Here is a 24,070-nt window from a genome sequence, read left to right on the forward strand (position 1 = left end):
ATGGAAAAGAAAAAAAGATCTGTACTGCTGGCTTTTGAGGTCTTCATAATTGAGCCAAAAACATTCCTATAAAGTAATATGCTTTTTAAAAAGAAAGAGAAAAAAAGGATATATACATTCCCTCAAAGCAATGAACTTGGAAGGTTATATTCTTATTCTGTTCATGCTACCTTTGTTAAATCAGTTTTACATTTTTGATCATTTAAGAGCCTATGTAATATTAATTTATATCTGACATCAAATTTGTATGTGTCTAAGGATGAATTAGATTTTTAAAATCTTTTAAAAGTCATTGGGAACTGGGCTTGATTAAAATGGATGATCAAGCTAAATAATAGATTTTGGTTAGAAATAGGTCAGTTATTTGGTTCACCATTGGACACTCACTGAGGGCCAGACTCCAACTGTATCAAGTGATGACACAGTTTGTGTCTACCAGCACTATGGTAGATGTGTCTATGATACAGTGAGTCTATTTCTTATGTGAGTCAGAAACAGATTTTGAAGGTATTCTGAGAGTTTCAGTGATGTTTTGAGTGCTAGCAGCTCTGGAATAAGAATGCAGCCTCTCAGGTGAGTGCTTTGAAGGAATCACCACATTCATTTGGTGGTAAAGTTCTCCCTCTGTCCTTCGAGTGGCATCTTGTAAAGTAGTAACCCAGACAGATTCCCTCATGATGACTGACTGAGAAAATGCAAGGCTAGTTCAAACCAAACAACGTTCAGGAGCTCCAGCATCGGGAATATTAGTGGAAGGGATTCTAGAATTCATCTGGCCTAACCTCCTGTTAGAATGCCTTCCTGCAAGCTTTCCTGAGAGAGTGCTGTTTGTCTGCTCATGGCTTTCCTCACTTGAGAGGGTTTTTGCTTTTGCTTTTATTTTTTTTAACTAAAATGTTTTCCCTATAACTTTCTCTCCTTTAGTTTTAGTTCTGCCCTTTAGAACAACATACGACTATTCTACTCCCTCTTCAACATAGCAATCCTTCAGACTTTTGAAGACGGCCATCATGTCTCCCCTAATTTTCTCTTCTCCAGGTAGAACTTCCCCATTTCTTTCAGCCTTTTCTTAAATTAGATGGTTTAGTGACCTCATCATTCCTGGTTGTCCTTATCTGAAAGCCCCTTAGGTTTTCAGAGTACCTCTTAACAGGTACCACTGAGAATGAATAACAGTGCTCCAAATGTGGTCTGACTAGTCCAGAACAGTGGGCAATCGTGTTCCACAGTTAGGACAGCACCTGTCCAGTGTATGAATTAACTTAGCAGCCCCATCTCGCTGTTAACATATATTATCTTGGGGTTAACTGAGGGAGATGTCCCCTCCTTTCTAATCATGTATTTGACATTTTTAGTTGACGCTTTGCATCTAAATACAGATACATATATATCTCTATTAAATGTCATATTCTTTTTGATCCATTTGTTCTAGATCAGTCATTTCAAACATTATTTCTGTCATTTGTCCCATTATATATCTCTCTCAGCATTGTGTTATTTGCAAATTTGGTAGATATGTCTTATCTTTCAAGTTACTGATAAAAAAAATAATGTTGAATACCCAGCAGTTGGAGAGAAGGAAAGAGCGCTAAAGCAAGTTAAGTCCTTTAGTATTCCATTAGAGAACTCTTCCGAATGTCAGGTTCAGAATTCTTAGGGAAGGATTTTTCAGTCAATTAAAAATATAGTATTATCCAGCCCACATTTTATCTTCAGGTCTTATCAGAGATGTCATGAAGGATTTTTCTAAAACCAGTATATGATTTCTACCACATTCCTCTGATCTACCAGTATAGTCATTATTTAAATAGGAAGTCATACTATTTGATGTCTTATTGGTGAACTCACCTTGGCTCCCAGTAATTGCTGATAACAAACCACCTATTTTATTATCTAGTCTAGAAGCTCTTGATTATCTGTAATTACAGCTTGATTCATTGTCTGCATCTCTGGTGAAAATTTTATTCCTAGGTCAGTTTAGTCAGCTTCCAAATGAAATAGGGTGGATGTGCATTAACACATTGACTGCCACACTAGAAAAATTTTTTCCTTGGGGCCAATGTGTTTTATTAAGAAAATAAAATAAAAACTTTGAAAACAAAACAATCCTTTTTAATTTAATGAAAAATTTGTCATTTTTTATTGTTTTCTGTATGTGAATTATATGCAGTTAAATTGTCAATATTAATTGTAACGAGAACATCAACAAGTAAGATTTTCATGAACCAACTGTGGGGTTTTGCCCAGGGGGCCAGCCATCGTATAACACGTATGCTATAGCATGGCAGCGTGATTTGCCTACGCACTATGTAGCTCCCCAAGGTAAAGAGACATGTGAGTTACATATGCTTCATGAGGCCCCAGGCTCAAAGCTAGCATGAGTTAAATACAACTCACATGGCAGTTAATGTGTTAAATAGATGTGCTTGCTCATAGTAAATTATTCTATACAGTGATCCTCAAAGAGAAGTCAGTACATTTTGTCATACCTATTTATAAACTAGAGATAATTTAATGGTAGTGTCAGCACACATCACTGATATCTGGTAATCAAGAATAGAAAGAATGAAAAAGATGAGTAGGGAAACCAGTGTACCTTTCAAAAAACTCCTTCCTTATCCCTGTGAGTATTTCAATCATTTATTTAGTAGAAGTACAGTGGAATTTTAGGGGTTCTATATTGAAGTTTCTTCTAGTTGATGAAAGATGGGTGGGAGCCAAGACCTCAGTGCCCACAGGGCCTGGATGGATAATGTAAATGAATGAAAGTGGCCAACTTAAAGAAAGAAGGAGAGGGAGGGACTGTGACAGGCCTGGTCTAAAAGACACCGCCACCACCCAGCTCTGGTGTTGTGTTCTTGTGCAGGCCTGCTGTTGCCAGGTTTTCTGACTTTACAAGGACTGCAGATCAAGATTTTTATGTGAAATTTCCTGATATTTAGGAAATAGCAATTAATTTTAAAAATTATTTAAAAGTACTAATCAGGGCCGGGCGCGGTGGCTCATGCCTGTAATCCTAGCACTCTGGGAGGCCGAAGGCGCGAGGATCGCTCGAGGTCAGGAGTTCGAGACCAGCCTGAGCAAGAGCGAGACCCCGTCTCTACTAAAAATAGAAATTAGCTAGACAACTGAAAATATAGAAAAAATTAGCGGGGCATGGTGGGTGGCGCATGCCTGTAGTCCCAGCTACTCGGGAGGCTGAGGCAGGAGGATCACTTAAGCCCAGGAGTTTGAGGTTGCTGTGAGCTAGGCTGACGCCACAGCACTCTAGCCCAGGCAACAGAGTCTCTGTCTCAAAAAAAAAAAAAAATACTAATCAGAACAAAGCATGTTTATAGGCCACCAGTTTGCAACCTCAGTCTTAGGGTATGGCCTAGAGTCATGGCAGTGGAGGCCTGAAAAAGAACACCTATGGAATGAAAATGTCTCTGCTTCCCCCCCACCAATATTTTTCTCCTTTCCCATGAAAAATTTGAAAAAATTATTGAGTGGTAGGGTGAAAATGGAACTAATTTTCCCTATTACTTCTCAAGTTTTGGCACCCTTTGGTGATTGGTCACTATTGGTTTGCCATGTTAGACATATCTTAATGTTAAATGAGCAGAAGAAAGATTGATTAGCTAAGTAAGGAATTTTTCACTGTACTTCATTCAATAGAGAGGGTTCCAATTTAACAATAAGTTGTAAGCCTTTGTTTCTAGAAATCAGAACTACCTTGCTTAGTGTTTGATTTACAACTGTGAAAGAGCAGTTCTAAAAGGTTTGCCATTTTTAAGTAAAAAGTTTCATTAAATATCTGAAAAGAATTAAATTAGTAGACAAAAATTGATGCATGCTTGTCCCAAATTAATGCATTGTTTTAGTATGCTTGTAAAAATTATGGTTGCTGAAATAGAAGTTTCTACCGGATATAATACATGTTTGAGGCTACATTCTCCTGCTACCCTACTGCCCCTAACCCCCTCCTTGATTTATTCATTCAGAATATTTAAGTACCTATTTAAGTACCCACTTTGGATAAGAACCTCCTTGCTGTGAACTGAGACAAACTTTGAAGATGAAGAAGATATGATACCTGCCTTTAAATGCCCTTCTAAATAATGTCACTAAAAAATTTTTTTCTAACTGTGGTTACATTTTCAGTGACCTTAGTCCCCCATGCTAAAAAAAAAAGTGCTGTAACCTGATCATGAGTTTAGGTAGTTTCAATGGGTTAATTTCTGAAACTGTTTTTACTCTTTTGCTGGAAAAAATTAAGCCTTTTCTTGAGTTTATTTACTGACACTACATATTTTAAGTCTGTACTAATATTTTTTTTCTTTCCAATTTAATTGAATGTATATTGATTTCAACATGTGAGAGTAGTGTTAGACTAAACACACATCTGTCTGACATGTAACTTTGTACTTTGCTAATTATGGTTTCACTCTTAGATCTGGATAGGTTTATGTTTTTCTTTAGAATAATTTATGAATAATTGGAATTATTTGAATTTAAATTCAGTTGGAGGATGATTAATGTGGTCAGATGATTTTAATCTTTGGGAATACTTTCATTTCAAATGGTATAAATCATGTTACTGGGGGGAAAATACCTTTTCAATATATTTTAATTTTTGAATACCTTTTAAATCTGAAAGTGATAAAACGATTATGTAGGAATGAGCTTGATTGTTGGTTTGAACTACCCAGGATTTTTATTTATTAAGTATTTATTACTCTGACTTGAGAACACTCCTACTTTGCATGAGAATGTTAACTATATTTTAGTGTGCCGTGAACTTTAATTTGTCCTTTCCTTTAGGTGTTTGTTTTCATTTGTTTGTATGTGCCACTTGGTCACTTTTTTAATCCTCTCGACCTCTTTCCCAGCTAGGTTTCTGTGTGTAACCCCATCACTTCTTCTAACCTATAATTTAATTAAAATTATTTATTTATAATTTACTATTTTGGTGTGATTTCCTTTGGTGCATATTTGATTTTAGGATTTCTAACATTCCATTTTATTATTTGCATTAACTGTATAAGTTGTATATTCATGTTACTTCTTAAGTTTGGTAGCAGCATTTTACTTTGGTAACCAAGTGTATAATTCATACTGAATTTTTACAGAGACTCAAAGGGATGATGGACAGTCATTGTACCCATTGTAATTTTTACCCTGTTTTAATGTATTTTTAATTGAATATATGTACATTTATTTTAAGGCACTTCATGTACCCTTGCATTCGTCACCCAAGTTCCTTCTTTATGCATTTTGAACTCATGCTGCTTAATATAGGAGCCCTTTTTTGAAAAAAGGATTTTATTATTGTCAGACCAAAAAGAACAGCTTTTTCGTAGTATTGTCTTATGAAGAGGTTAGTGTCCTGGGAATCTTAATGTTGTTAGGTATTTAGAATCTAAGAGTTCTTAGGATATTATGTTATAGTAAAATAATTGTATCAAGGAAGTCCTGTTTTAATTTCTTATGAAACTTCCATGTTCCCTTGTATGGAAGTCCTTATAAGGCTGTTCTTTGAATTTGTATACATAGTCATAAATTTAAAATTATATAAGAGTTTCTTTTATAGATTCTCATTAAGTAAGCTGCTGCTGCTTATAAGTTTTAAATTTTTGCTATCTGGTTGGTATATTAAAGGACATGAGAGGGTGGAGTTTGCCTAATCTGATCTTTAAGCATCACTAGTTAACATACAGATATTAGAGCATTTTCTATGTATCTTTTATTATCTATAATTTCAGATTTTCCTAATGCTTGGTAAAGCATTCCTTGACATTGGTGCACACCTATGTTCTTTTCCAACGTGTGTTACTATTTAGGCATGCTCAGTTAACAGCTTGCTTATGATTTGTGTTGCAGTTCATCTTTGCTAAATGCTGTATATAGATTTCTTAGCCTATTTTGAGAAATATCTTATTAAAATATTCATGCCTACTAGTTCAATTAGGAAAATTGTCATTATAAAAATTATTACTAGCAGTAGTGGTATTATTATTAGAAATAAAAAATAGAAAATACTTTACCAGATAGAAACATTTAGAGGAATAAAAAAGCAGGGAGGTCCAGAAGATGTTTTTTAAAAATGGAATATTTAAAGACAGAAAACTTAACTATAGTTTTGATGACCTCAGTACAGTTTTCAACTTGAGTTATGTAATTGCAAATAAGAGCGACCTGTATGTGATAGTTCTGTGCCCCGGTAACTTTAGGTACACATGTATTACAGTTATATCGGCTGTTTCAGAGTATTATCTTAGAAGTTTATACCCGAGATTTTTATACGGATAGAGTTATAAAATTAGGAGACAATTCATATTAGTGCATTTGTGTATCTCTTAGTTGATTGGAAAGGATAACATGGCAAGATGAGAGGGATGAAAAATAGGAAATTCAAATTCATTTCTCAGAAGTTACATGGGAAGACTGATAAAAGTGACTATTTGGCTGGAGCCACTCTGAGGAAAGTCTCTTAGCTTTGGTGCTGTTGAGTTCTATGTTTTTTTTCCTCTTTATAATTGCTTGCAGTCTAAGATAAGGTTAATTGATATCTGGACCTTTCTGAATTCTTTCCCTTCTTCAAGTTCTAATTTTTATAGACTTTTAGATCTCTACAATATAGTTTTTATACCTCACATGTAAAGTCATGTGACAGATTATAAAAAACAATTTCAACTAGAGTATTAAAAATACCCTATTTGGGAATAACTAGAATGGATTTAATTCCCTGAACCCTTTAGGATTTGATACTTTACATTTCTAAATATTACAATTGATAACATTTGCTTTATTTATTGGTTAAATACATAAAGCCAATAAAGGTTTTAATGCATGTTCTTATATTCACCATAAATTATAAAATTAATCAAAAGCCTTTTTTAAAGTATTTGGTGCAAAGGTACACAGCAATTTTGGTCACCCTACATATGCCTTGTATGACTATTCACACAAACAATTCTTCATTTACTTCTTTATTGGCTGAATTTTGAAACATTTTCTTCTCTCACCATTATTAAGCAGCAGCCTTAGTAATACCAAGTCCAAACATGTCGGTTGGCTCCCACACCTGTGTCAAGGAGATCTTGATGGCTGATATATGTATGCGCCCTCAGCACTTCTAAGCCAGAAGGCCAGCATCCCAGACACAGGAATTTTCCACCTAAAAACTTGATAACTCTGACAAGTTGCAAATGATTAGTTAGTGTTATATTCCAGCATTTAGTCACTATTTCTTACATTCTAAAAAGAGATATTACTGAATTAAATGATCTTATTCCACATAGAATAGGAAAATTTGATGATTCCTATACATTACTAGGTAAAAAAGAGAACTTCTACACATATACACAGAAATACACATTTTTGACCCTGTAATATTCATTTCTGAAGTTTATCCTAAGGAAAATATCCCAAATATAGAGAAAAATCTTATGTAGAAAGATATTCCATCACTTTTTTACTAGTCATCAATAAATGGAGATAGCCTACAATAGGAGAACGGAATATAATTCAGCTATTTAAAATGTTTCCATAATCAGGCTGGGTGCAGTAGCTCATACCTATAATCTTAGCACTTTGGGAGGCTGAAGTGGGAGGATCACTTGAGGCCAGGAGTTCGAAACCAGTCTGAGCAATATAGAAAGACCCTCTCTCTTCAAAAAGTTTAAAAATCAACCAGGCATAGTAGTATGCGCCAGTTGTCCCAGCTTCTTGGGAGGCTGAGGCTAAGGGAGGAGGATCACTTAGGCCCAGGAGTTTGAAGCTGCAGTGAGCTATGATCATGCCACTGCACTCTAGCCTGGGCAACAGAGCAAGACCCTGTCTCAAAAAAAAAAAAAAAGTTTCCATAATTGATGGAAAAGTCCTTACAATATAGCAAATTTGGAAAACAATATATAAATTACACACATTATGTTTGCAGCTATGTAAAAACTACATAGAAAAAGCCTAAAGGAAATACTGAAATTTTAATTAGTTGCCCTGGGTGATAAGACTTGGTGATTTTCTTTCTCTTCTTACTTTGCTTTTTTTCCATAAATTTTCTAAGAAGTATATATTATCTTTTTTGTATTTGAAAAGACAGTAAACTTTACAAAGAAAGAAAAACTATGCAATAATATGATTTACTCAAAGATGATATTTTGTTTGTCATTTTGTAAGAATTATGCTTTTGAATTGTGGAAGAATTATTTCTGCTTAAGTTTAGAAATGAACCGGAAAGCAGCTTTATAAAACTGTTACTCTGCCTCTGTTTGAGAACTGAAATGACAAACATGAATCCATTTTTGATACTCATGGGTTACAGTTAGGATCACATTATTCTCTATTCAGGTGGTGTCAGTTAGCTAAGCAATGACAAGTGTGACATCCATTATAAATGCTTTCTCTTTTATAAATAGAGTCTGGTAGCGCAGCTTTTAAATGCACGTGATAAAGGCATAAAATAGTTCTCTAAGTAGCTTTCTATGTCTAAAAGTGTCTTAAACAACTAACTACTGTAACATTGATGGAGCCATTGGAATATATTTTGAGTTAATAATTACTTTAAGTTTTAAACTAGCTGTATCTTGAACATGTATCTAGATTGATCTTGAAATGCTAAAGAAAACTAAGCAATAAAGTCAGTCAGAATATACTAGTTCATGAATGATAATACATTTTAAAACACAACAAAGGGAGTTGTGTGAAACAAATATCCATACTTGGAGACTATGAGAAATCATTTTGACTCATTTGAAGATGATTACAGCTAGCTTAAATCCTAATTCCTTTCTCCCCCTAAGATTAAAAAAGTAAAAATTCAAAAACAAAACGAAAAATCTCCAGCAACGAAGATACATGATAATCAAAGGGAGACCAAAACTGAAGCAAAAGCTCTTAGTACTTTTAGGCTGTGTTCTCACTTTATACTCTTTTTTTGAGACAGAGTCTTGCTCTGTTGCCCGGGCTAGAGTGCCGTGGCATCAAGCTCACAGCAACCTCAAACTCCTGGGCTCAAGCAATCCTTCTGCCTCAGCCTCCCGAGTAGCTGGGACTACAGGCATGCGCCACCGTGCCCGGCTAATTTTTTTCTATATATATAATTTTAGCTGTCCAGATAATTTCTTTCTATTTTTAGTAGAGATGGGGTCTGCTCTTGCTCAGGCTGGTCTTGAACTCCTGACCTTGAGCGATCCTCCTGCCTCAGCCTCCCAGAGTGCTAGGATTACAGGCGTGAGCCACCGCTCCCAACCTGTGTTCTCACTTTAAATTCTACACATCTCTGTTGACTTGAAGTTGTAACCTTGGTTACTTTCTTCAGGGTCCATATTGGTCTGAGTTTGGGATTTTGGACTCAATTTTTCACAGACATATATTTGTAGTTTTTGATAGTTTGAAATTATAAGCATCTATAAACTTCATGACTAGCAGTTGTTACCCTCATTTCAAATGAATACTTACGGTTTACCACATGTAGGGTACTGCCTATGGTATTGGTTTCAAGGACTTCTCTTAGTGTTTTAGATACATCAAGACCAGCCTCAGAGGGATATTTAGAGAATGTATATAACAGCTTTAGGTTTCCTTGTCTGGTGTGTGAATGTTTTAAAAGAGTACATATAGATAGAATTTCTTTTAAGTTTGGCAATTTGCTGTAGAATACATTTATTTTAAATATAGAAAGCATAAGATGCATCATATAGGGTGGCAACTCAATTTATCTGTGGGATATATAATTGAGAGATGTTATTTTGAGTCCCCTTCTTTTGTGAGCTCTGCTGTGAACCGCAAACTGTGTGCATGTGTATAAAAGGTTAAGAGCCCGGGTAGCTGAGTGGGGTGCCATGCTGTTAGCAGACGACGAAGGCAGTATTACTCATCAGGTGCACGCCGTCAGCTCTGTAGAAGATTCCATCTTCATGGAGTCATCCCATGGTCCACTTTTTCTTGAAGCCAGGTAACATTTCCCACAACCAATGGGTTGGCCTTGTTGGTGTTTTTCCAACTGGAAAAAAAAAACCTAAGTATTCTCTCCTCTAACTTTTTTTTTTTTTTAATAAAACATTGCCTGTTAGAAGAACTAACTTGCAAGGTAGGAGTTACCACTTTGCTTTGTTAAAAATAATTGTGTGAGGAGTGATTTTTTTTTTCTTTAATAGAGACTGGTAAGGATAAGAAATTGGAGTGTTGTGTGTTGCTTTGCCATGGGTGATAAGCATGGAGCACTCTGGCTTGTGTTGTGTAATAGATTTGTTTCTAGGGTTGTACAGACTGAATTTTGTGATAACTAATCTCATCATTCTGTGACTATTACTGAGGCAAAGTAGTTTTATGCAGTTTGAATTCTTGGCTCTTAACTCTTGCATGTGTCAGTGTCGTGGTCTTTTAATGACGTCTGACTTTTGCTTCAAATCTGTTTGTTCAACTTAGTTGTAAAATAACCTAAACTAGACAGCCTCTCTAAGGTCTTAATTCTGTAAGTTTTCTACATCACCTCAATTGTGTTCATTTATCTAAGACATCAGTGACAATTTGAATAAAATGTTCCAATCTTTGCTTTAAAGCTTTATCCTCTTGGTGGTAAGCTGTCATACTTGAGACTCTTGAGGGTGCTTAGCAGTGTTATTAACTGAGCATGCTCACAACTCAGTGTGTGGTACAGGCTGCCCCTGTTCTTGTCATGCATAATTTGGCTTCTTTTATGTCATTACCTTTCAATCCATCGTGTTACATCATGTCCTTTAGTTGGCACCATTATCACTGTCTGTCTGACTAACACCAGGGTTTGGTTTTTTTTCTCTTTAATTAGCAGTAACCAAATTAATGCAAACTGATAAACCTTTTCCTCCCACTTTGGGATTTTTTTGGTAAATTTTTATGGGGCTCAATATTTCCAAAGTTAACTTTAATTGTTGCTCTTAGAAAAGTATTATCACTTGTCGCTTAACTGCTTACAAAATAGCTTTCAGTTTATGGGGACAGGAGATTGCATATTACCCAAGTTCCATAAATAGACCCTCAAAATTGTGAGAACTCATTATGAAGGACCATGGTGGTAGTAAAAAGTGGTAGGTTGATTTGTCTAACATCTTCATTTCCCATGTGAAGAAAATGTGTAAAATTTTAGATGTCTACTCCCAAGTAATAGCTAATTGCAAAGACATTTGTCTTTAGTAATATCTGCATTATATCATTTTCTTAAGGTAATGATTAAGCAATGTATACATGGCTATATTGGTAAATGTTTTTGGTAAGCATTACTGTATGCAATTAGCCTGACAAGTGTGCTGATACTTCCCTAAAGTAGACTGTTACATAAGTGGTGTAAGATTTTCATACTAATCATGTTTTAAATATTAATTATATTTTCTGACTACAGGCACGTGACACAAGCTGACCTCAAGAGCTCCACATTTTGGCTTCGAGCAAGTTTTGGTGCTACTGTTTTTGCAGTTTTGGGCTTTGCTATGTACAAAGCATTATTGAAACAACGATGATTAAAAAAAAATACTGGCCCTACCAAAAACAAATACTTTTATGTACATTCTGAATGCTTTAAATTCTGCTAGAAATATTGAGATATTTATACATGCAGAGTTACTTTATTAATATTTGTAATTCATGCATAAGAGTATTTTAATGATAGTTATAACTGCAGTATTGGCTAGCATATGGAAAGAAAACAGCTAACAGCCAAACTAAAATGGCTAAATTTCAGAGGCCAAAAGGGAATATTTTGTAAATAATGTACATACTCAAGCAAGATATGGTCTCCCAAACTGAGTACTAGAAATGACGTTTCTAGACGTTTCTACATGGTATTATTAGTGCTCACTTGGCTCAATCTCCTAGTTCTAAGTCAGCCCAGAGATTGTATTTACTCATGGATCACTTATTTATTTCACATTTACTCAGAATGATCCTTTGGGTTCTATAAGTACATGAGGCACAATTTGCCATTTTCTCTCCATTTTTGAAAATACACATGCCAGTGTCAGCTTACCAACATGACTTTCTTTCAGTCACTTCTGGTAGGCCAGCCTTGAAGCCATCCTTCAGTCTAGAGAATTGTATAGCTGAGTGCAAGATTCTTTTAAGAAAGAAGTAAGGTAAAAGCAATTAGCAGAGGTGTTATCTATGTGATTATGTTGCTTCCTTTGTCAGTATGTTGAATTTTATAGCCCTTTCAATCAAATGAGAAAAACAATTTGTATATTATCAATGTTTTTAGTTTAAATAAAGAGTCACCCCTACTACTGTTGAATTTCCTCCCAAAGTGTAAATCATTCTATAATGGCTGTGTCTGTTACAGTAGATTGCAGTAGCTGCATGTGTCATGAAGTGTGTTCTCTATCTGGCTAGGATAACCTAGAGGCAGCACTTTTTTTAATGATAAAATAAATCTAATGAATATAAACTCTCACGATAAACCTATTTTTTCCATCATCAACCTTTTCAAGTATTTAAATAAATAACTACTGTGTACTGTGACCTTGAGTTTTTTGTCATACAAAGTAAATATTACTGTATAGATGTGAGTAAAGTCCTCTGGTTTCTATCTTTCTTACATTGAAAATTATTTTTTACATACAAAGGTAATACTGGAAAGAAGTCAAGTATGATTTATATATGTAAGAGGAAATCTATTTAAACGTTGTAGGGAAATCTATTCTTAGAAAAGGCCGATTGTTTTCCCCTACACATACCTGATTGATGTGGTTTCTGCCGTAATGTGCAAGTTCATTTTCTCCTTTAACGTGAGTTTTCCTCTTTGTTGTTCTGAGGGACATTTTCTTGCAAGATCACACTTCTTGAGCAACTAGTAACAGGGTGACTTACCAGCTATAAGCTTGTAAAATAATATTTGCCATATTTACTTGTATATTCCCTGTCTCTCCCCTCTCCCCCCCATTTCCTTTCTATATTTGAGGAAAAGGAAAATGAAGCAGAAATCTGGTTACTCTTCATTTTTATTATTTTCTCAGAATTTCCCATTTACCAAATAAATTTGTTAGTCGTATAGCTTTCAATGACAGTTAATTCTTTCCTTCCAAGTTCTTTTCTGTTTTGACTGAAATATTCCTTTAAATGAATATACCTTATAGACTGTTATGATTTTGAGAAACAGAGGAAAGAAGGTTGTTTACCAGGAGCTGAGAAGTGGTGTGTTTATAGGCTTGAGTTCTCACAGGAAGGCAGGGGGCAGCGCCCTGTCTTGCACCTACCCCAGGGCAGGGCGCACCCCCTCGCCAAGCCCAGCTGCCTTCCTCTGTCCCTCGGGGCGGGGCGGGTTAGCAGAAGGAGAGCTCGCTGCTTTCTCCTCTTTAACCCACAGGCACGTATGGCTATTTTTCTTTATTTCACGTCCACTTTAGAGATGAATGTGGGAAAATACGTGAGTACAGTAATAGGTTTCTTCTGGCTTTTACAGTTTGCTCAGGAGATGCAAGCTGTAAGAGTACTGAGGAAAAATGAGAAAAATAGGAACTGGAGGATTGAAAGGAAATCTTTCACTTTGTACCAATTGCATTATCTTTTAAATGGACACTTCTGAGGCTGCTACAGGGCTTCAGTGAATAATAAAGCAGTCGTGTGAAGAAACATCACTTTGAAGGTGTGTAGTCCTGTGGCATAATGTAGTAACTTAGCCGGACTTAGCACATCAAGGGCCTGTTGCTTCTTGCCCTTCGTGTCTTTCACATTTGATCAAAAAATGAGAAATTCCCCACATTGTTGTTGGTGATAACAATACTGCAGTAGGAGTGGGCTCTAATGTTGGAGCAGTTTGGGGAGCACATAACCATTCCGAAATGGCCCATGAGAGGAGAAGTAGGAGGGGCTGTGGATTTCTGTGCACACCTGCCCCTAGATGTCAGGAGAAAGCACCAAAGAAGAAATATACTGAAGAGCCAGTCTTGACAACTGGGGTTAGCTTTGTCTGAATTGCACTGATAAGGGTCAATATAGATGTCTTTATATGTGCAGAGCTTAAAAATAAGTGTGTGAACTGGTTCTCATTAACATGTTTATTTATTTGGCATAATACTTTATTATTTTTATATTTTTCAGAGGATCTCACTGTGTCACCCAGGCTGGAGTGCAGCAGCACAATCTGGGCTCACTATGACCTTGAACTCCTGGGCTCAAGCAATCCTCTTACCTCAGCTTCTTGAGTAGCTGAGGTCACAGGCCTGTGCCACCACACTATACTTTAATATTTAACAGGCCAGCCCAGGCACAATGGCACACTCCTGTAATCTCAGCACCTTGGGAGGCCAAGGCAGGAGGATCGCTTGATCCTAAGAGTTCGAGACCAGCCTGAGCAACGTAGCAAGACCCCATCTCTACAACAAAAATTTTAAAAATCAACCCTTGTGGTGGCACACGCCTGTGGTCCTAGCTACTTTGGAGGCTGAGGTGGGAGGATCACTTGAACCCAGGAGTTTGAGGTTATACTGAGCTATGATCATGCTGCTTCACTCCAGCCTGGGTAACAGAATAAGACCCTGTCTCAAAAAAAAAAAAAAAAAATACTTATATAAATATATATATATATATACACACATACATACACACAGTGTGTGTGTCCTGGAAGCTGATTTGGGACCAGATACTTTCTGAGAAATAACACTCATCAAGATGCTAAATTTATTTATTTTTTGAGACAGAGTCTCGCTCTGTTGCCCAGGCTAGAGTGCCATGGCATCAGCCTAGCTCACAGCAACCTCAAACTCCTGGGCTCAAGCAATCCTTCTGCCTCAGCCTCCCGAGTAGCTGGGACTACAGGCATGCGCCACCATGCCTGGCTAACTTTTTCTATATATTTTTAGTTGTCCGGTTAATTTTTTTCTATTTTTTAGTAGAGACAGGGTCTCGCTCTTGCTCAGGCAGGTCTCGAATGCCTGACTTCGAGTGATCCTCCCACCTCGGCCTCAAGACGCTAAATTTAATGTTCACAGTATGAGAATGTTCCACACAGGTAGCCTGACCATTCAAATGCCTTCCTCCCCAGTTTCACAGCCCAATAACACACTTGTATAAACCCCTAAGGCTGCAAGTAGTTGTCTTTTTAACTGTATTTATCAAAAGTCACTATCAGTGAGAGTGAGTGTCTGTTAACCTGTTTGGCCCTCAGCTTTGTGGAAGTCTCTGACCTCTGAGTATCACAGCTGTGTACCTCAGATTTCTCTAGTATGTCCCAATTTCAAAAAGTGTTTCCTTGCTCTGGTGACACACTCAGACTTGTCAGACCATTTGTCCCAGTTATTTTGGGTTCAGAAAGTAAGGACACCTTACTAGAAGGTGAGATTTTTGATATCATTAAGAAACACTTCCTAACTTCATAGTGCCATTCTGTTTCCTGACTGTGTTTCCTAATGATAGTATTTTGCTCTGTAGATTGTATCTTCCTCTTTGGCAGACAGTTGCAGAGGTCCAACAGTGAAACTGAGAGATTGTAATTCCTTCTGGGTTTAAAAGCTGAGTGTCAGCTGCATATACACAGGGAGGCATTGCCAGTATTGTCTTCATCCAGTGGAAAATCCAGATTCCACAATAATGCTGTTTTTCAGCATTTTTCTGTTCATAGTTTACATATAAGTGTTTTATAATCAAAGAACCCTTGGAAGTATTTGTTATTAGAATGGTATGAGTACATATGCTGTAGTTTAGAGTCACACATTTTTTTCTGTAAAAGGTCGATGGTAAATATTGGAGACTTTTGCAACTACTCAACTATGTCATAGCATGAAAGCAGTCGTAGACAATATATAAACAAATAAATATGACTGTATTCTAATAAAACTTTATGGACACTGAAATTTGTATTTCATATCATTTTTATGTGCCAAAAAAAATTTTTTTTTTTTTTTGAGACAGAGTCTCACTCTGTCATGCTGGGTAGAGTGCAGTGGCATCATCATAGCCTCCAACTCCTGGGCTCTAGTGATCCTCCTGCCTCAACCTCCCAAGTAGCTGGGACTACAGGAGTGTACCATGACGCCTGGCTAATTTTTCCACTTTTTGTAGAGTAGTGTAGGGTATGAGCCACTGCACCTAGCCCACAAAATATTCTTATTTTGATTTTTTCTTAACCATTTAAAAATGTAGAAGCCAGGCCTAGCACAGTGGCTCAGGCCTGTAATCCCAGCACTTTGGGAGGATGAGGCAGGAGGTTCACTGGAGACCAGCAGTTGAAGACCAGCCTGGGCAACATTGAGAGGCCCTGACTCTACAAAAAAATAAATAAATAAATAAATAAATAAAATGAAAATGAAAAACTTTTTAAACATTTAAAAATTAGCCAGGCATGGTGATGCATGACTGTAGTCCCAGCTACTCAGGAGGCTGAGGCAGGAGATTGCTTGAGCCCACGAGTTGGAGGTTACAGTGAGCTGTGATCACAGTAAGACCCTATCTCTAAAAAACAAAATTAAATTAAAATATTATTTTTTTTTTAAAAAGAAACTATGCTTAGCTCACAGATGATACGAAAACTGACAGCCAGATTTGATCAATGCCTGGTGTAACTGATGAGAATATAGTAGTAAATGCACAGCAGCAGTTACTCATTGTTAAAGAAAATTACCTGATTGTTTTAGGATTTGAGAAGTTTCAATACTAGGAAGAACTTAAAAATACTGTAGTCATGTTTTGTTTATATGGAAACTAAGATTGGACATGCAGTAGGTGTTTGATTTTTTTCACTTTTACTGATCATGTTGTTCACAACATCATGGTGCTCTGGCCATGCTGGGGCCAACTTCAGAGGGCAGTTTAACACTCAGAAGGTAAAGGGAGCATCAGTTCCACTTCTGAGCACTCACATGGGGCTATTCTTTTGTTACTTTATGTTTTAATGGAGGGAAGAACCTCTATAAAATAAATTAAAGTGGTTTACTCTGAGTCTCTTTGAGTGACCATGGCTCTTGATCCACAAATCCAAGAACACTTGAGCAAGTGGTCTTGAGGTCAGGTTACAGTTTGGTTTTATACAATTTAGGAAGAGGGGAATTGCAGGTAAAATCATAAATCAGTTCATGGAAGGTATGCATTGGTTTGGCCCGAAAAGGTGGGACATCTTGAAGGGGGTGCTTACAAGTTATGAGTGGGTTCAGAGATTCTTTGATTTATTATTGGTTAAAGAAATAAAGCTTTGGCCAGGTGTGGTGGCTCATGCCTGTAATCCTAGCACTCTGGGAGGCTGAGGCTGGAGGATTGCTCAAGGTCAGGAGTTCAAGACCAGCCTGAGCAAGAGCAAGACCCTGTCTCTATTAAAAATAGAAAGAAATTAGCTGGACAACTAAAAATATATAGAAAAAATTAGCCGGGCATGGTGGTGCATGCCTGTAGTCCCAGCTACTTGGGAGGCTGAGGCAGTTGAATTGCTTGAGCCCAGGAGTTTGAGATTGCTGTGAGCTAGGCTGACGCCACGGCACTCTAGCCTGGGCTACAGAGCGAGACTCTATCTCAAAAAAACAAAAGAAAAAGAAAAAGAAAGAAAGAAAGAAAGCTTTGTCTGAAAACTTGGAGTCAGTAGACAGGAATATTGGGTTAAGATATAATAGAATCAGAATACTCCAAGTGATCTGTTAAGTAAATTGATGGCCTGCAGGCATGACTGAACCTTTGCCTTGTATGCCCTTAGGTCCAGTTTACAATTAGTCTAAACTCCAAAAGGCGGGGAGTATTAGGAGGCATGTCCGACCTTCATTCCCTTCCTGGTGGAGAACTCAGCCTTAAGGTTATTCTGGGGTCCCCTTGGCCAAGAGGAGATCCGTTCAGTTGGAGGTGGCGGGACAGCTTAGGATTTTATTTTTAGTTTACACACATTTGTTTTCAATTTGTCCAGTTGTGTAATGGCACATAGGGAAGGTAAAAGAATCCCATGAGAATGTTTAGTTTGAACTCTAGTTATCTGAGGAGTTTATGACCATGTGATAATGTTTCTTATTTCTTTAGATTTTAAAGTCAAAATTTCAGAGGATAAATAGCTTTAAATACCATAAAAGTCATCTGTCCAACTCCATCCTTTTTTAGCATACACTGAGCACAAAGAGTGAAAGTGACTTATGCAAGCCACACTATTACTTTGTCCCTGAGCTAGGACCGGAGCCCGGTGTTCTGATTCCCAGTTCAGTACTGTTTTCTCTGTAGGGGCCGGCCTTTAATGACCTGGCTTTGTTTTCTACCTGTAGGAAATCTGTAGTGTATTCTATTTCAAAAACCAGACCTAAGGGGAGAAGAAAAGAAGAAAAAAACCCCAAAAGAGTTTTGACATTTATATTACTACTAAAAAGGGTTAAAGTTGGCAAACCAAAAAAAAAAAAAATTTTTTTGAGACAGGGTTTCGCTCTGCCACCCAGGCTGTAGTGCAGTGGTGTCCTCATAGTTCACAGCAACCTCAAACTCCTGGGCTCAAATGATCCTCCTGCCTCAGCCTCCTGGGTAGCTGGGACTACAGGCATGCGCCACCATGCCTGGCTAATTTGGCCTTTTTTGTAGAGAAAGGGTCTTACTATGTTGCCCAGGCTGGTCTCAAACTCCTAGGTTCAAAACTGCCTCGCTTCCCAAAGTGCTGGGATCATAGGCATAAACCACCATGCCCAGCTCTTGCTTCTTATTTATTCACATTTTATAAATGGAAAAGTACCTGTGTCAGGGGCTTTAATGGGGGGGAAAGTCCTAGAATAAAATTTTGTTCCTAACTTAACTGTTTTCATCTTTGATTCTGTAATCTGCCTCTGGGATTTCTCTAATTCCAGCCTCCTCCATCCCAGCCACTTCTATCTATATACTATCTAGAGCGTAAGTGGCTGAATGTGTCTTCGCACATCCACAATTTTTACTGACTCCGTCTCAGATCTCTTAACCTTTCTCCCAGATTCTCAAAGTGTGATCACATCACCTGGGAACTTGTAAGGAATACAATTTTCATCCCCTCTCCCCCAGACCTGCTGAATCAGAAACTTGGAGTATAGCACCCAGCAAAAATCTGTGTTAGTAACCAGCTCTGCCCACCCCTGCCCCATGATTCTGGTGCGTGTTAAGGTTTGAAAGCTGCTGCACTAGATGTTGAAGAAGTCAAAGAGGTTACAAATCTGTTTGGGCAACTAAGTTATAAATTTCCTAGCAGTACAGTGGTTAAATTTTTTAGACAATTAAATTATGCATAGGTATAATTTTGACTTAAAAATAGAAAGAACCCTTTCCTTCTTTCCCTTAGAATAAAATTCAGATCTTAAGGTGGCTTCCAAGTCCCTGCAGACCTGGCCCCATACCTTTGTAGCCAAATCTGCCTTCCCCTGATCCAGCTACACCCTAGCCATAGATACTTCTTTGAGTTCTAAGAATGCACGTTGCTCATTCTCTTTTGGGCCCTTGGCAAAATGCTCCCTCTGTCTAGAACCCTGTCCTCCCAGCTCTTCATCTTTTAGGTCTCAGGTGGCCCGAGGCCTGGCTGCCAGCGTCCAGGAGATGAGTCTTGGCATTTAGGGTGCTTCTCTCCACTTCACCCCCCTGTTCACAGTATGGCACCCCTGCCCTCACCTGTGCCTTGTCCAGAGGATTCTCTCCTATCCTTTCTAGAGATTCCATTAAAGAATTTTAAGCAGGGGAGTGATACACCAGTCAGGTCTCAGCAAATTGCTCTTTCCCCGTCCCTGAGGAACTGGCTCTGGGGAAGCTAACCCATCTCCATCCTGCCACCCATGCCCTGCTGGCACTGAACTGGCTCCTGGATCTTTGCGCCTGCAAACCACGCGCCTGCCTACTCTTAACGTATTGAGGGAGTACCGTGTCTAACTTAGTTTTCTTGATCTGCACAACCTTTGCTTGAGAAGCAACTTTACTCAGTCACTGAGCCCTCGTGGAAATACTGACCAGCAGCCCTGGAAGCTAAACGATCTCTTAGCGATATTGGGGATTCACTAGGTTGTGGATGGGAGAGTAGAAAAGCATCGACTTAAGAGCTAAGACCTGAGTTTAAATCCCAACTTTGCCACGTTCCTTGTGCAAATTACTTGAGCTTTCTGATTCTCTTTCTCCCCCTACAAAAGGAAGATGAGGGTCGTTGTGCACATTCACGGAGATCCGTCCTTGACGGGTGTTATTTCACCTCTTTTCCCCGGGAGAGTGGATCTGCGTCCCCGGCACCAAGCCCCTGCCCCTCTTTCTGCGCTTGGGCAGAGCTGAGCCACTGCATCCGAGTGAGCTGGAGAGGCCTGGGTGACAGCCAGTGCTTGTTCTGCATGTATTTGAGAAATGTCTTGATTCTTTTGAGTATTAATTAGAGCTGTCTTCGTCTATTTGGATTGCTATAATAAGATAACAAAATACCATAAAGTGGGTAGCTTATAAACAGCAGAAATTTATTTCTCACAGTTCTGGAGGGCGTGGAGTCTAAGGTCAAGGCATTGGCAGATTTAGTGTCTGGTGAATTTCCGTCTCCTGGTTCATAGACTGTGCCTTCTCACTGTGTCCTCAACATGATGGGAGGGGAGAACAAGCTCCCTTGGGCCTGTTTTATAAGGGCACTAATCCCGTTCATGAGGGCTTTGTCCTCATGGCCTAATCACCTCCCAGAAGGCCCCACCTCCAAATATTATCGCCTTGGGGTTAGGATTTCAACATATGAATTTGGGGGACACATTCAGACCATAGCAGGGACCAACTAAATGTCCCTCGCCCTTAGTCTCTTGGGAGGCAGCTCAAACAGCTGAGTTTCCTGTCTCTCTCGTTTGTTGCCTTCTCAGCCTCTTACTGGCTGTTTGACCTCTGCTCAACCTCTAAAATGTGAGAGTACGCCAAGGTTCTCTAGTTTTCTGAGTTTCCTTTTCATTTCTATCTATACTTTGTCTCTAGGTGATCTCATGCAGCACCTTCATTTTATTTTTTTAACTTTTTATGTTGAAAAATTTGAAATATTGAAAACAAAGTTGCAAAAATAATAACAGGATTTGTCTCTTTGGGGAATTTCTTTTTTTTTTTTTTCTTTTTTTTGAGTTGTTGCCCTGGCTAGAGTGAGTGCCGTGGCGTCAGCCTAGCTCACAGCAACCTCAAACTCCTGGGCTTAAGTGATCCTACTGCCTCAGCCTCCCGAGTAGCTGGGACTACAGGCATGCACCACCATGCCCGGCTAATTTTTTCCTATATATATTTTAGTTGGCCAGATAATTTCTTTCTATTTTTAGTAGAGACGGGGTCTCAGCTCTTGCTCAGGCTGGTCTGGAACTCCTGACCTCGAGGGATCCACCCGCCTTGGCCTCCCAGAGTGCTAGGATTACAGGTGTGAGCCACTGCACCCGGCTACATAACATATTTTATTTACCCATTCTTCAGTTGATTGACATTTGGGTTGTTTCTACTTTTTGACTATTTATGAATGAATAATGCTGCTATGAACATTTGTGTACAAATTTTGGTGTGAATGTGTGTTTTCATTTCCCTTAGGTTTATACCTGGGAGTAAAATTGCTGGGTACATAGGGTAACTCTAATGTTTAGTATTTTGAAGAACTGTCAAACAGTTTTCCAAAGTGGCTGCACCACTGTACATTTTCAACAGTGATATATGAGGGTTCTAGTTTCTCCACTTCCTTGCCAACACTTATTGTTATCTTTTTTGGGTAACCATTCTAATGAGTGTGAAATGGTATCTTATACTCATTAGACTGTGGTTTTGACAATTGCTGATCTTCCCCCAAAACATTTGTGCCTGTGGTATTTGCCACATTTTCTACTTCGACTATTCTTTCCACTTTTATTAGTTGGAATCCTACTATACAGGAGAATAGTGTCCTTTACCCCATTTATTTATTCAATATTTATTTATATCAGTATGGACTCATGGATATTTATTCTATGGGTCATAATCCTTTACTATCATGATTTATTTTGTTGTTCACTGTTGGTCATCAGTTGTTAACCTAGATGTGGTCACGGGGAGCCCCTTTAAGTTGGCCGATGTACCCGGTCAACATGTGCCCCAGGCCGGGCGCGGTGGCTCACGCCTGTAATCCTAGCACTCTGGGAGGCCGAGGTGGGCGGATCGTTTGAGCTCAGGAGTTCAAGACCAGCCTGAGCAAGAGCGAGACCCCATCTCTACTAAAAATAGAAAGAAATTATATGGACAGCTAAAAATATATATAGAAAAAAATAGCCGGGCATGGTGGTGCATGCCTGTAGTCCCAGCTACTTGGGAGGCTGAGGCAGGAGGATCCCTTGAGCTCAGGAGTTTGAGGTTGCTGTGAGCTAGGCTGACGCCACGGCACTCACTCTAGCCTGGGCAACAGAGTGAGACTCTGTCTCAAAAAAAAAAAAAAAAAAAAAAAAAAAAAAAAAACATGTGCCCCATTGTCTTCTGAGCACGTCCTTACTTTCTGGCACCACAGAATGTTCCAATCAACTTGCGTACTTCCCAGCATTGTCCTGTACTTTACCAGCCCTTGTCCTGACATCAGCCATTTCTCTGAGGGACTCTGGTTTCTTTTACCATAGCATGGTACATAGAAACCAAGATCTGACAGTAGGTATAGCTCATGGCTACTAGCAGCCCCTTGACGTTAATCTGACAATGACTCTGAAATTGGTATCGCCAGCCTTGACCTCATTCCAGAAATCCACACCCCTATTTGCAGTTTCTTGCCTGTTGTTGCCTGGATATCTGAGGCGCCTTAAACAGAGACTTGATACCCAGCACTAACTGCCCCTTTCCAAATCTCCCGCATCCTGTTGACTCTACCAAAACGTGTGTCTTGTCTACTTGTCTCTGTCTTCACTACGGCCTCCTGGGCCCAGGCTACCGCACTTCTCTCCTGGACCAAATGCAGGCTAACCTCCTAATTTCATTCTTTTCCTTCTAAAATCCATTCTCTTTACAGCAGCCATCTTGCCACTACTATACTTAAATTCTTTCGTTGTTTTCCTGTCACGCTTAGATAAAACCCAGACTCCTGTCCTGCCTTATAACACTTTCCTGAGCTGCTCCTTGCCTGCTTCTCTGACCTCACTCTTTGCAGACCTATTGTGTGCCTGCTTCGGAGCCTTTGCGCTGACTGTTCTCTGCTTGGAATGCTCTTCTCTCTCATTTTTGCAAAGCTGCCTCACACCTGTCACTGACATATCAGTTTAAATGTCACCTCCCCAGAGTGGAGCCTTTCTAGACCATGTGATCCAAAGAAACCACCCAGAAATTCAATCTGACATCACCCTGGATTTTCAGCATCTCACTGCCTACCTGCCTCTCTTTCTTCCTTCCTCTCCCTCTCCCTTCCTTCCTTCCTTCTTTTATCATGTGTGTTCCTTCATTTGTTGAGTGTCTCCCCCTTGCTTGAATGTAAGGTCTATAAGAGTAGGGCCTTGTCTGTCTTTTTTTTTTTTTTTTTTTTTTAGACAGAGTGTCACTCTGTTGCCCGGGCTAGAGTGCCGTGGCGTCAGCCTAGCTCACAGCAACCTCACACTCCTGGGCTTAAGCGATCCTCCTGCCTCAGCCTCCCAAGTAGCTGGAACTACAGGCATGCGCCACCATGCCCGGCTAATTTTTTTCTATATATATTTTTAGCTGTCCAGCTAATTTCTTTCTATTTTTAGTAGAGACGGGGTCTCGCTCTTGCTCAGGCTGGTCTCGAACTCCTGAACTCAAACGATCCGCCCTCCTCGGCCTCCCAGAGTGCTAGGATTACAGGCGTGAGCCACTGCACCCAGCCTCCTTGTCTGTCTTAATCACCACTTTATATTCAGGGCCTAGAATAATACTTGGTAAATTGTTGGTACTCAATAAATATTGTTGAATCAATGAATAAATGGACAAATAAATGAACTTCAGGCTATTTGCCTTAAAACTCTGTGGAAGTCAGTACAACTTATTGGACAGAATGAAGAAATAAAACTAAAGGAAAACCAAAATATTTCCTGCAGTGATGGCTTCGACAACTGCACTGTGGGGAAGGCCCCCAGTAAAATTGACTACAGAATGGCAGGAACTTGATAATTCAGATCCAGTGGTCACAGGCCTCAGAATTGGGGTCTGAGCCTTTCTTCAAGTCATCTGGTCAACTAGGCTTCTTGGCCTGGGCTCAATGATTTCTCTCCTA

The 24,070-nt window shown here is 38.8% G+C and overlaps 1 protein-coding gene across 5 annotated transcripts in view; it reads left to right on the top strand.

Annotated features, from left to right (window-relative positions):
- Positions 1-12,471, top strand: part of RHOT1 (ras homolog family member T1) — a 60,459-nt gene extending 47,988 nt beyond the window's left edge. For all 5 annotated transcript variants that reach the window (XM_069482270.1, XM_069482273.1, XM_069482272.1 and 2 more), the window contains one exon: positions 11,360-12,471. In XM_069482270.1, the coding sequence (XP_069338371.1) occupies positions 11,360-11,477 (118 nt within the window). In that variant the 3' untranslated portion in view covers positions 11,478-12,471. The remainder of the gene's footprint in view (positions 1-11,359) is intronic.
- Positions 12,472-24,070: the final 11,599 nt, after the last annotated feature.

The sequence above is a fragment of the Eulemur rufifrons genome, chromosome 9 (genome assembly GCF_041146395.1).
Source record: "Eulemur rufifrons isolate Redbay chromosome 9, OSU_ERuf_1, whole genome shotgun sequence".
In the NCBI taxonomy this organism is placed as follows: Eukaryota; Metazoa; Chordata; class Mammalia; order Primates; family Lemuridae; genus Eulemur; species Eulemur rufifrons.